The 14,393-nt window shown below is 39.6% G+C and overlaps 1 protein-coding gene across 1 annotated transcript in view; it reads right to left on the bottom strand.

The window, feature by feature from the left end:
- Positions 1-547: 547 nt before the first annotated feature.
- LOC139728150 (uncharacterized) overlaps positions 548-14,393 on the bottom strand; it is a 33,717-nt gene continuing 19,871 nt past the window's right edge. Inside the window, exons 7-11 of the mRNA XM_071639117.1 lie at positions 11,542-11,771; positions 5,785-5,919; positions 4,981-5,125; positions 3,702-3,792; positions 548-653 (exon numbers count right to left, since the gene is read on the bottom strand). Of these exons, the coding sequence (XP_071495218.1) occupies positions 548-653; positions 3,702-3,792; positions 4,981-5,125; positions 5,785-5,919; positions 11,542-11,771 (707 nt within the window). The remainder of the gene's footprint in view (positions 654-3,701; positions 3,793-4,980; positions 5,126-5,784; positions 5,920-11,541; positions 11,772-14,393) is intronic.

Genomic DNA, 14,393 nt, shown 5'->3' with positions numbered 1-14,393 from the left:
AGTATCACAGCAACATTGTTCTTGACACTAACATGAATGATGTATACATAACATATCGATGCACACCATGTCGAATAGTGGAAACAATGTTGAACATAACATGGACTACATCGTGATATCGTTACATGCATTATGATAAAATCGGTAATTGTTCCTGGAAGTTAGTAATGTCCAATAAATACAGCCCACAACGTGAATAGCTGCAAGGCAGAAAGACATACCCTACAGGAGGACGTCCTTTGCCATCTTAATACGGCCATGTCATTAGTCCTTGGGACCTTACTGTCAATACTTTAACAATGAATCCTCATAACATCAGACCTGTTTATTCTGAGAATAGCAAGAACAGATGAAATTAAGTGCAGAACTACAGAGGCTCAGCAATTTGGCATCAGTGATTAATGCAGACCGCTGGTGAAAGCAACGTTTGTGCCTTCCACATGATTTCATGGCAAGCATAGATGACAAAGGCTGTTTTGCTCTAGCATTTGTTTTCTCAGGCCTTCCTTGGGTCACGCTTATAAGCAACTACATTTTATGCTTAAACTCAGAACTCCTCAGACAGGACACCTCTACACATGTAGCTCTTAAGATTTTGCAGAGCCTTATTGTTCTCTATTACACTGCTGACCACATTGTACCACAAGGTGGCGCTGTTAAGTCAATATCAACAGAAGATGTGAACACTGCACATCAAACTCCAGCATTGATGAGGTAATTTCGTCCACATCTCAAACAATTTGGAAACTTTAAGATATCATTTTAAGTAAGCAGCTAGCAATCAGGACATGACTGTTATGTCATAAGAAAAGAAAACCAACAACAACAAAAAACATATTCGGTCAACGTGACTGCGTTCATTTCCCGATTATTGTTACTTGCTGATAATAATGCCGGAAATTCTGTCCACTCTACATAAAAGTATCCGATCTCCATTTGCGCAATACAATGCTTCAACCAGATATTTTCAGTTTTTTTGCCATAAGTGTCTCCATGACACGAAATATGTTGGACTTGTAAGGTAATCATATGATAACGGTGATCACGCAAACAAAGGCCTCGTTATCTCAGATCCAGAGTACGATTCTCATTTTTTCTGTCAGTTCAGGTTGAGATTGTTACCCAGAAAATTGTATTAGATTTAGCATGACATTTTTCAGTAACAACTACCTGTCTTCCCACAATTCATTGAATATTCCTTCAAGGTCTGACTCCTTCATGGCTTCCTTCAGCTTCTCCATCTGTTCTGCAGCTGGTGTCTTCGTTTTAAAGATATCGAGTACCTCTAAATAAGCATCCTGATAATTGTTATGTTTCTTTACAAGCGCATTGTCAACCTCGGTGGATGTCAGTCCGAGTAGAATGGAAAATGTCTTGTAATCGCGGAGTGGTAACTTCTTCGACAGATTAACCAAATCTTCGTCTGTCAACAATTTGAATGTGGTACTGAAGTGAACATGAAAAGGGAAAAATACAATATCTCGTCTGAAGTTGACACCATTTATCAACATTTCTTCTGTATCCCATGAGGTTAAATTACCGGGTACTGTTCGTTATTCCGAAGGTTCGCTATTCCGAAGGTTTGTTATTCCGAAGGTTCGTTAATCCGAAACACGCAAATTCCCTATACCTAGAGGTTCGTTAATCCGAATAAGAAAAAGGGTTCGTTACTTCGAACATTTGTGGCGTTATTCTGAAGGTTCGTTATTCCGAAGATTCGTTAATCTGAAAATGAAATTCGGAACAACGAACCTTCGGAATAACGAGCTGTAACTAAATTACCAACACGTATTATGTTGAATTGCTAGAACTGCTGGAATTGTGTTCAAGAACCTTCTTGTGGTGGGATCAAAATAAACGAAATGAAATGTTGCGTTGCTTACTTGCATGGTAAATTACGATCATTCATTTTTTTTTTCTGAATGCCATATGTTTGACTCATGGGCCTTTTGATTTGATTTGATTTGATTTGATTTGATTTATTTCTCCACATCTCAAAACAAAATAACATGATACAATTGATTGAACATAAGACTGGACATAGCGTCGTAATTGCAAAGAATACAAGAGAAGACAATTTTACAAACATGAAATGTAGGGACCTACCGAAAAGCAGAGCTTGTAATGTAAAGGTCCCTGTATAAATGAACATGTTGGTCTCCTTAAACAACCTAGTAACAAAAACTATGAAAGGAAGAAAAGGGACGTACACTTAAAGAAAAGAGAGCAAAAAGAGCAAGAGAAAGAAATAAAATATACGAGAGCATAGCGAAATACTAAGTAGCCGCCTGTATTGCGCTTACACCCAGCAACATAGTTACGTAACTGTAAGAATGCGCCAAAATGCACACGATACATAATGATTCATCAATTCAGGAATAGCCTTGACGTAAATGACTCAGTAAAAAGAACGAAAAGCAAACCTGGAATACCTAATATACGACGAATCTGATAAAGAAGAGGGAGTTCGAATAGAATTGCATGTTGTATGATTAGACATAAGCCTGCACGAGGGATTTTTAAAATTTACGTTTATAACAATTCAGTGTCAACGATTCAGTGATGTTAGAGTCAAGGCTATTCCAAAATGTCGGACCTGTATGTACTATTGTTTTAAGAGCAAATACAGTTCTTACGGGAGAAAAGTGAAGTGAATTTTCCTGTCTTGTAGGGTAGGAATGTATAACTTTATTTTTTACAGACATGGGAGTGAAAACATGAGGTAAATCGTCTTTAGTTAACTGGTACATAAATATCCCAAGGGAGTAAGAATTATGTCAAAAATCTTTAAGAGGTTATTACTTTTGAATAGTGGGCTTGTTGGTGCTAAATAATTTGTACAATTGATAATCCTTATAGCTCGCTTTTGTATTTTGAAGATAGACTCCAAGCGTATTTCGGAACAATTCCCCAGGCCAGTATGCTATAATGAAGATACGGAAGTAACAAAGTCGAACATAAGGTACGCAATATGGGGAAAACATGCTTAAGCTTCTGTATAACACCCAAATTTCTTGATAGCAACTTACATAAACGATTTGTTTGTTCCTGCCAAGATAATTTACAATCAATTAAAAGGCCAAGAAATTTAACTGAATTTGTCTGTTGTAAGTTTACTCCCTTTGTTTGATATCGAGCCAGGTAAACAAGTAAGTGTATTACTAAACACCATAAAATTAGTTTTGTTTAGATTTACGGATAATTTGTTACTTTGAATCCAATCATTAACGTGATTCAACTCAATTAAGCATATCAAGTAACTCAGTAGGATTTTTGTGAGTAAAAAAAAAAAAAAAAAAAAAAAAAACTTGAATTGTCCGCAAACAAGAGGAAAGAAAGGAGTGCGGACGACCTGGGCAAATCATTTATGTACACAATAAAAAGAAGTGGTCCCAAAAGGGAGCCTTGTGGAAAACCACATGTTATATTGGCTGTGCTTGAATCAGAATCATTAATGCGTACAAATTGTGATCGATTTGTGAGGTAATCTCTGAACCACTCCAAGGCGCTGCCATATATACTTATATATCTTGGTGAGTCCCGCAAGATATATTAGTAAATAACGAAAATTGCCATTGCCTTCTTCACCCATTCCCATGTTGTTTATTCAGTGATCTCCCTTTTTGTTTTTATCTAATAAAATGCCAATAGAACACACTGCCACATTACTGCAATGTATGCAGGCAACAAAGTACACTTACGGAGAAACAGCAGCCCCGCTATCTGCAGATGGGAGTGCTGCCGTGGGCTTTGGGTTGGTATTACCTGTGTTTGAGGGCGGTGTTGAAACGACTGTATCAGTATACGAGAGGAATAAGGCAGGAGGGTGAGAAATATTGCGTCATAAGGTACCTTTTAAGAGACATAAATCGATGAATTGAACTGTTAGATTACTACAGTCACGTCATTCTATAGAATCGTAAAACTCGCCCTGAACCACGGACGTCGATCCCATTTCAAGTTTGGAAAGGGAGGGGGTGCCAAAATTGGAGGGTGTGTATATACGAGGGAGTGAAATTACCGAGCGGGGAAAGGGTATGGCTAGAGGGGGTAATCCCCTCCAGCCATACCCCTCCCATCCAATACTGGATGAGAAGACTAATACGTATGGCATGTATAGCGTAATTAAAGAGAACTAGAACTCATTCGGAAAGCATTGGGTATAACATTACTCTTATCAGCAATTAGAGTCCACGTGTACTTTTCACCCCCCCCCCCCAAAAAAAGTAAATCTCAATGAATTTTCTTTACATTTTATCATTGTTTTATTAACATGGTTATTTATTTGACGCGCTAACTGCAGTAGTCTTCTCATCCACGGATGATTGCACCTAAATCTAAGAATTCGTAACTTTTGAACGGATCGTCCAATTTTCCTCAAACTTCACTGTATTGACTAATATCGCTGCATTCACCCATTGTATATTTGAGTTACATTCCCCTTAAAGAGGGAATAAAAATCCATTCAAATTGTTGTGCTAATCATCAAAACTGGATTAATAGCACGTCAGCAAAACAAAGCATTGATTAGCTCGTTTACTTATTGATGCGTCCATCACACTGCACTTCTGCATTTGAATGATTTTTTTTTTTTAACAGGATGTCAACCACATTGTTTCACAAGATCGGAAAACTCTCCATTGTTATGTTACGTCCTAAAACAGATTGTGGTAAGAGATTTTCTGCGTACAAAGGTGCATCTCTGGGGAACAATTTAGTTATGTGCTGCATTCAGTATTTCTGAAAATATTGAATAAACACAAGAATGTACATGATCAAGAATATATCTAATTTCGATTTATTTCTGCTCAATTCCGCTACATCAAAAATGAATGTGTACAAGTCATTTATGACAAACACCTACATGATTTTGATTGAAAAGGTTTTAATGTATTAGTTAAATAAAGTGGAATGGAATGTTTTCTTGTGTTTTACAACGAATATTTCGCAGATATTCAAAAATATTTCACTATCACTTACTTCCGAATTCCGCATTGAAGAGGACATTTCGCTTTCCATCAAGTGTTACTCGGATCCGGCTGTCATCAGGTTTGTTTTGGAAATTAACCGTGAAATAGACAGCCATCTCGGTGCCAATAGACGCTAGTTCCCTCTTATTCAATTTCTGTGAGTTTATAAAACATGGATGTTGATGTAATCCGTTGGACAGGCAAAATGTACTTATTCCCCTGAAGCAATTTCTTCATATTAAATCTTTAAATGAGCTGTAAATATGTCACCATATGCACACACGCACACATACACACACACGCACACACACACACACACACACACACACACACGCACACACACACACACACACACACACACACACACACACACACACACACAAGATATGCACAAGACATGCTTTACAAAACCCCGGGAACTCAGGAAGAAACATTGCAATCGAACAAAAAGTAGGACAGGTAAGTAGATACCTTCGTCTATGATACAACAATATGATGCTCAATAAATGCTACACCAACGGCAATCACAATCCAACAGCTCATCTTGGAAAAGTGATTCTAAAAAAAATGTACAGATTCCAATCTTTTTGTATAGCCCTGTCACACACTTGTCACAGCGCCCAAGTACATTCAGTTTGTAAAGAGATGATGTACTGAAATATGGTTACATAAGATATCAACCAGCTCCATTTCGTATTGGCATATTAGAAGTCAGTAAAATGTTCAGCTATTTTCTTACGTTACTTTTGCTAATGACTCATATGGCTGACAAAATTCCCGTGTACTCCACCAGATTTTCTTATAGGTAGCATACCTCTTTCATCTCCTCTTCGCCATTTATCCCACACGTCACAAGCAAATCCTCAGTCTCCCCTGACAGCTGGAACTCGTGGCCCACAGTAAGTTGTGCGATTTTTCGGTCGCTCTCGTGCTGTTTGTACTGTTCAGACTGAACCAATACATGCAAAGTCGTTATCGATATTGACCAACTGACAAATCACGGGCACTTGCTTTGACAAACCCAATTATTACCTGACTGAATGAGAATATAGGGGTCACTTTCTTGACGAATACAGATTCATTATTTGATCGACAGTTCCAACTTCGATAGTAATCTCAAAACGTACTCTCACATAGTGGAGTTGATATTTACGTGTAAAGCATGTCCAAGAAGAGCAACCACTCCTGCTAAAAATTCATATTGCTCAGAAATACATAATGACAACACGGTACAAACGCATGCATCCCCTGATTATACAACACGAAACAGTATGGTATATTAATACTGAAGTGAAATTAAAGTTTGAAAACTGAGTAGCCCTGTAAGGTCCCTGTCAACGTTTGTTTGTTTTGCTGTTTGTATTTGTGTTAACTTATTCTTTTTTTCTACTAGTCCATATGTTCAATTTTACTCTAGTTATCAATGGGAACTTGATAACGGTACGGAAATGCACTTTCAGTCAACAAGTAAACAATGGATTTATGACTTGTCGAGATATCGTATATACAAGAGAGTGAGCTGAACTTGTACAGACTCTCCATATCAGATATGGAGATTCAAAAGGTAATTAGTTCCTAATGAACCGTTGCGTCGCGAAACAGTTTTGTGAATACTTCCTGGGATGAAGCCTGCGGCACCAAATTTCCCGTTATAAGAGTGACCCATCGTGCATGTTGCCCCGCGCTCTATCATATTTATTTGTAATTTCTAACGCATTTCATATTGACATTCATTCTTTATTGGACGGGTCGAGAAACTTTTGCAATCTGATTAGTCGACAGCCGTGCATCAATTTGTATGAGCAATACTTTCATTAACTATAGTCATTGCCACACGCGCTAGGGACAGTTACTGTACACATCCTATCGCGCACTAGTGGAAAAAAAAGTAACTCATTTTGCAAACCTTCACACACATAGCATGAGTGTTGTGTGAAAATTATTTGCTTCAGAATGGTCTCATATTCAAGTAATGTGCATTTAATGTTTCCAGGTTAGCATGTCTGTATAGTGACGGGGCGATCGGGAAACATTAAACATTAAATTCCAAAAATTTACTATATAAAGCTATGGCGGGCCGAGCAGGTAGGATGTGAGACGTGGTGTCCCCATCCCACGTAAGGGAGTTTTAGCACTTTTAGAATTGAAATGAAAAGTTCTGGTGCACACATGTAGTGGAATATCAGGGAAATATCATTGTTAATCCCCAAAATTCAGTCTTTAGGTTGGGCCAGGACAGGAGAGTCCCGTATAAACCCTCTCATACGAAGGAAATCTTGCAATATCCTAAATTTAATTCTCCAATGTGATGCATACTGTTGGTGGAGTGTTAGAAAAGTATTCAATCAAAATAACTTTAAAAAAATAATTACCAGATATTTTTATGCATTCTGTAAACTTCTGTTAGCACACATCACAAAGTAGTTTTACGATTTGTTTTTTTAATCCATATCCTTATAAACAGACGTCTCATAAGTTTTAGGTTTTTATAATCGTTTGTGAGGAAATGTCTACACGCAGCAGCCCTGAATTATCACAATAATTTAATAACAAACAATTCAGAGGTAATTTGCACTTATATTTCCTGCCGACCCATCCAAACCTATGCCTTATTTGTATCGTACATGACAAGTCGAGTAAATACCGCGATCTTATCGGATGAGAGATGTGTGTTGATCGTTACCATGGTTACTGGCCGCACGTTTCTTCATCGACTACGATATAGCCACTGTAAACACACTTCCCCCACTTGTAGCAAGAGTTCTCTTAAGCAAGCAAGGAAGGATGAATCAGTAAATTTCGTCCAACAGAAAAAATAACAAACAAACACACAAACTTGCTGTCTACAGTAAGCCAAAAGAAAATGAATTTCGTAATTTTCCATCACGCTGCATGATCAAAATACATTATGGATTTCTGGCAAAAAAAAAAAGCCCCAAACAAATTAGCAAAAAGGTGCCATGTTCTTTAAAATAACAAATGATGCACATGTGTTTTCACGTAGATGTTTTGCACATCTTTTCGCGCGTCCGTATGAAGATTGTGCGTATAGGTAACTATTGAATTTAGTCCAAATCCATCTTTATGCACACAATTCTTGTAGATGAACTTAGACCTGTAGCATAATTTGCATACTTTCTCATGGTTTGCATCTTTGGCATGCCAAACGAAATACGCTCTTATAAATGAATATGTATCTTAACTTGCAAATGGTCGGTAAATGTTGGAAATACAACTTAAGTTAGACTACTCGACATAATATCTGGCGAAAGTGACACATTAAACATGACACACTTGTCTTCCTGTACGCCAGAGGTAATGGTGTGCATGTGGTAACTATGGAATATAGTGTCAACAGTCCATCAATGTAACAAAGGAAAAGTTGTTCTGCTTAAAATAGCAGAGAGGGACAACACCTTAACACACATACTGTAACTGGCTCTGCTGGTCTTACAGGGGCGTCACCAGCTTTTTTTCAAGGGGGGTGCATTTTGACACTAATGTTTGCGAGATATTTTGGACAGACATTTGGAATATATAGGAAGCTCTCAATCCCTAGACTTGTACTGTTTTTTGAGGGAAACCAAGCGGGGAAAGGGCACCGGCGTAGCTAGGAATTCATCTTTGGGGGGCGGGGGGGGGGGGGGGGGGGTAGTATGCGAGGGAGCGAGCGAGGGTGGGGGGGGGGGGGTAGGGTGTGGAAGTGCCAGAGGGGGTTGTACCCCCTATAAATGGATTATGGAATGACGATGTAAAACGACACTGGCAGCGATATTAAGAGAATGGCATAACGACTACATGCGATCGAGGGGAACGAGCGAGCTTGAAAATGTTGACATTTTACAGTCCAAAAACTGCCGTTTGTAGCCATATTTTTTTGCTTTGTAAATTAAGGGGGGGGGGGGGGGGGGCACCGGACGCAACTGCAGGCAATTACTGGCAGCAACATCAGGAGATTGCATAATGATTGAATGCGAGCGAGCAAAGAGAGCGAGCTTGGAAATGTTGACATTTTACAGTCCCAAAATTGCCATTTGGAGCCATATTTTTCGCTTTGGAAATAAAGGAGGGGTGGGGGCGCAACGGGCGCAACTGCCAGTAATTACTGGTAGCAACATCAGGAGAATTGCATAACAATTGCGAGCGAAAGCGAGCTTTTGACATTTAACAGTCCAAAAACTACCGTTTGTAGCCATATTTATTTGCTTTGGAAATTAAGGGGGGAGGCGCACCGGGCGCAACTGCTGGCAATTACTGGCAGCAACATCAGGTGAATGGCATAGTAATTAAATGCGAGCGAGCGAAGAGAGCGAGCTTGAAAATTTGACATTTTACAGTCCAAAAACTGCCATTTGTAGCCATATTTTTTGCTTTGGAAATTAAGGGGGGGGGGGGCGCACCGGGCGCAACTGCCGGCAATTACTGGCAGCAACATCAGGAGAATTGCGTAACAATTAAATGCGAGCGAGCGAGCGAGCGAGCTTGAAAATTTTGACATTTTACAGTAAAAAACAAACAAACTGCCGTTTGTAGCTATATTTCTTCGCTTTAGAATTTAAGGGGGCGGCGCATCGGGCGCAACTGCTGGCATATACTGGCAGCAATATTAGGAGAGCATAATTATTACATTTTACATTTTATAGTCCAAAAACTGCCGTTCTTAGCCATATTTTTTTCACTTTGGAAATTAAGGGGGAAGGGGCACCGGGCGGAACTGCTGGCAATTACTGGCAGCAACATCAGGTGAATTGCATAACACAAATGCGAGCGAGCGAAGAGAGCGAGCTTGAAAATTTTACATTTTACAGTCCAAAAACTACCGTTCTTAGCCATATTTTTTCGCTTTGGAAATTAAGGGGGGCGCACCGGGCGCAACTGCAGGCAATTACTGGCAGCAACATCAGAAGAATACGAGCGAACGGAGCGAGCGAGCTTGAAAATTTTGACGTTTTACAGTCCCCAAACTGCCGTTTGTAGCTATATTTTTTCGCTTTGGAAATTAAGGGGGGGGGGGCGCACCAGGCGCAACTGCCGGCAATTACTGGCAGCAACTTCAGGAGAATGGCATTACGACTAAATGCGAGCGAGAGGAGCGAGCGAGCTTGAAAATTTTGACATTTTACTGTCCAAAAACTGCCGTTTGCAGCTATTTTATTTTTTTTTTCGCTTTGGAAATTAAGGGGGGAGGGACGCCCGGTGCGCCCCTCCCCCTGGATCCGCCACTGGTAGTCAAGGGTGTGGGTTTATGTTCATGACTGGGGGACGTATGACCAGCGAGGTGGCGTCGAAGTGACCAAGCGGGGAAAGGATGTCCAAAATCTGCACTTTAGAGCATCCCCTAAACTAATTGTGCGTGTTTGTTTGTGTGTGTGTATTATATACATGGAAAAGTTAGGAATTAGCCCAGGTCAAGTCTTTTTATTGGCAATGCAAGACATTTTTATATAGACTATAGTATGTAAAGCAACACTGCAAAATCAATGATCTAGCTTTGATATAACGAAGCGTAAGGTACAAAGGTGTACATTCTACAACACATTGCGCAACATTGTAGCGACTCTTCGTTCGGATGTACTGAGTACACTGCGCACATCCTGCTTATATGCAGAATGCCAACCAGGAATCACAATCTTTTGTCGGGTCCGGGCTTTGTGAACAATGTTTCACACTATATACCTATTTAATTATGGTTAAAAGAAATCACCGAAAAATATCTTATTTCTGGATCACCCTTTCATTCAAAAGCAGTTTACTAACACTTAAACTACTATTTCGGTATTTTTTTTTTTTTTACCAGCGGATTGGGAGGGGGGCGCACCCCCCCCCCCCCCCCTCCGTAGTTACGCCACTGCTTTTGGGTGAAATAATTGGACAGCTTTCTTGAATTCTAACAAAAAAGCAAGAAAATCTTTTCATCGCGGGAATAATGATTATGTGGGGTGGGGCAAATGGTGCGCTTGCCTTCCAATATTTTTATGGGGGCAACATTTTTGTTTTCTTTCAAAAGCAAGAAAATCTTCTCATTTTGGGAATTATTAATTATGGGGGGGGGGGGGGAAGGGCAAAACTAAAATATGCTTGCCCCTCCACTTTTTTTTTTTTTTTTTTTTAATGAGGCTAAGGCTCGCTCTTGGGCTGGCAATATGGATTGGTCAGAAGTAACGTACATAGACCCTACATACTTGTAAGTATACGCGTACATGCAAACGTGTATAAGTGCTCCGTATCATACGGATGTGCAGTACGGTCCATAAATAGTAAACACTGTAGAATACTAATAGATATGTATAAAATCAGTGCTGCCAGAACCAGGGGTGCGAATTGTTTTTGCCGACGATTGTGTGTGTGTGTGTGTGTGTGTGTGTGTCCCTGGTGCAGACTGATTTTTTTTTTTTTTTTTTTTTTTTTTTTTTTTAGGATCTGAAGTGACGCCCATGTCTTATCTACATAGTTCAATTCGTTGACTTCTTGACTGCAAGGCCAACAGCCCACTAACTGTTGCACAAGCCATGCAGTGTATAACACACTGGCCACATCATTGTTAGAAAGACAGAGAGTATGAATGCTCTACCTCCTTCACACCCCGGTTATTTTTGTAGAAGCACACGTCTAACACAGGGCAACGATCCGTGGGCATTTTTCTCGGTAAATACGGCATACACAACAGTTGTGTGCCTTGCACATACAGCCAGTCCCAAACTATGGCCATAAATCCCCTGGAAAAATGAGTCAGGAACACTTCGAATCGGTCTCCGAGTACATTGAATGATTCAGATGTTGTCTCCTGTCCCGGCATCCCCCCTGTAGAATTGAAATCGACGGAAAAACAAAACAAAACTAATGATATTTGCTTGAATTCCGTACCGCGTATAGAATTGAAAAAAAAAAAGGGTTCTGTCAGTCCATCATGCTTCATACGATACACAATTAGTCTATGAAAATGGTCTTCAATATTTTTAAACAGAATTTTAGGACTGCTATAATCTCTTTTAATCAATGTGACGCAGGATAAACGCACTCATAGGCCGAAGTTACGTTTCCTCTCTTTTTATTCCGCTAAAAAATAAATAAAAAACACTGTGTTTGGAGTAAACAAACAAAACACAAATGAATATTTACAAAGTTACTGAAGCACATTCAACATAGAGAAAGATAAAGGCTGTAACATGTGTTACTGCACCAAAGAGGTTACATGTACTGTGAATAACAAACTGAACGTATGATGTTTACTGTACAATACATCATAGTACGTAACCATGTACAAGAAAAGAATAATTTCAATGAAAAATTCTCAGCTAAGCCAGCTATTAAACCACACTGCATCACTGCATAAGTCCATATGAAACAGTGTATGTAAAAGACTATCAAACCCATCATTCACTCAACAAAAGTGAAGATAACAAACTGACAAAGCAAAAAGAATATCATGTCAACTAGACTTCAATATCAGTAAACTGTAAACTAGGCGTTAGCAATGTTTACCAATACATTATATTCAATATTCCATAATGATTGTATCTTTGTAGTCTGACACATCAACTAGTCCCTCTATCCAAAAACTATTTCCCATTTATCATAGCTAAATGCAAGTAAAGCATGAGAAACCATTGAAACAATAAAAATAATCATAGCTCTGGATTGCTGTAGGCCTACAGATAATCCGACTGAAACATAGACACTTAGTGTACAGAATTGCATAAATTCTACTAACTGTCTAGAAAATGTATGTTCACACCAATGATCTAATAAATCAACAAACATCTTTATGAGACTCACCATGGCTACCTAGCCTGTGCTCATATATATATAATATACAGTAACTGGCGTGGATGTCCAGTTACAGAACTACGAGAATTCTGCTGGCTCCATGTTTGCAGAACCTTTGGGCAGCAGATTTTCTGGGCACATTTCGGGTTTGAGGAGATGCTAAGTGGGAGATGTTCACCTTGGTAGAACAGCTAGAACAATGGCAAATTACTTGGGCCTTTGTGCACCCACAAAAAACTCTCTAGCAGCTCTTGGTTGGCTTGAGATTAAATATGTAAATTAAGCTACTTGCCGACTGCTCCACTCTTGATGATGGGGGGGGGGGTACATATCAGGAGGGGGCATCTGCAGGGTCAAACATACTGGGGACAACTTACTGCTAAACTTTTGCAATGCTACATCAACATTCAGCCATTCAGTTGAAATACAACGTTTTAATGGTCATTCGTTATCTGACCTTCAAATGTAAGTATTACATAGATGTCATTCTGGCGCTGCATACGTTCCCCACATTTATTTTGTTTGTCTTTTGTTTTTGTTTTTCATTTTGGCAGAAATCTTAATAGATTGCTTCTTTGAAGCAATTTTCGTAATCATACCGTCCCCTCTAGCAAGAGGCCAAACACTCTGTCCCTCGGAAAGGAAATTGTAGGACATAAACTGGAGGTCCCGTGTATGAGAGAGTATAAACAACTCATGCACGTAAAAGACCCCGCTTTATTCATTCATCGCAAAGAGCAGGATGTTTAACCCGGTGAAATGGTCCCACCTCACATCCAACTGGACCCCATGGAAGACCAGCTTAGTGTAGCTGAATGTAGACTATCCATCCATCTTCTCAGATGGAAATGAACAAACAAACAAACAAACAAACAAGGTTTTATTTGTGCCAACCTACTTCAAAAGAAATTCTCCTGGCTGGCATGTTTGGTTGAAGCCGTGTTTTGTTCGTGCTTCGATTTTACACTTCACCCCGACATCGTCCAGCATTTTACGGATTGCAAGAAAGCCCTTTGCCAAAACCATTGAAAAAGTAGGGTCAAGGGGAACTTTATCAACAGTATCGCTTTACGCCTATTGGCTTTCGAATGTTCCCTCAGACTTTACTGTTTACATTGCCCAGAGTTGAAAGATGCGGTTTGTTGTGTGTGCTGCTTCGTTTATCGAATGCATAATAACATACGTATTTCTTACACTGAATCAAGATTTAGTTATGATGATCCTCTTCTTGTCCTGTCCGGGATACGTGACCTTCCAAAAAGCTCATTATTTGAGATGGGAAACGCAAACAACAGTTAATTACAACTGCAAGGGAAGGCGTCCTTTAATACACATACTGTTAGATTGTTAGTCAGGAAAATGAAAAGACTTGGCTCGTCTTCGTAAATCAGTCAGGTTAGATGGTCATCTCACAGCTTTGTGTGTGCTTCCGATGTGTCACCATGCAGCCCACCAACAGCCAATAGTTCCGAACATAATACCTCTGGATTTGCTTTTCCTGCATTCTCATAGTCTTCTAGAGAGCCACAACATCCGGAGTGAGTTGGAACACGCGGAAAACAGAATCGAAAACCATGTATCTGGAAAAGTAATAATTTTGAGGTTTATAGAAGGGAACTCCTCCGCCAACAGCCACCTGCTACGGGGACTAAATTG

This window comes from Diadema antillarum, unplaced genomic scaffold (assembly GCF_040938485.1).
Source record: "Diadema antillarum isolate AM-2024a unplaced genomic scaffold, OU_Dant_1.0 seq00000166_RagTag, whole genome shotgun sequence".
Taxonomy (NCBI): domain Eukaryota; kingdom Metazoa; phylum Echinodermata; class Echinoidea; order Diadematoida; family Diadematidae; genus Diadema; species Diadema antillarum.
This window is presented reverse-complemented; position numbering and strand designations above follow the sequence as displayed.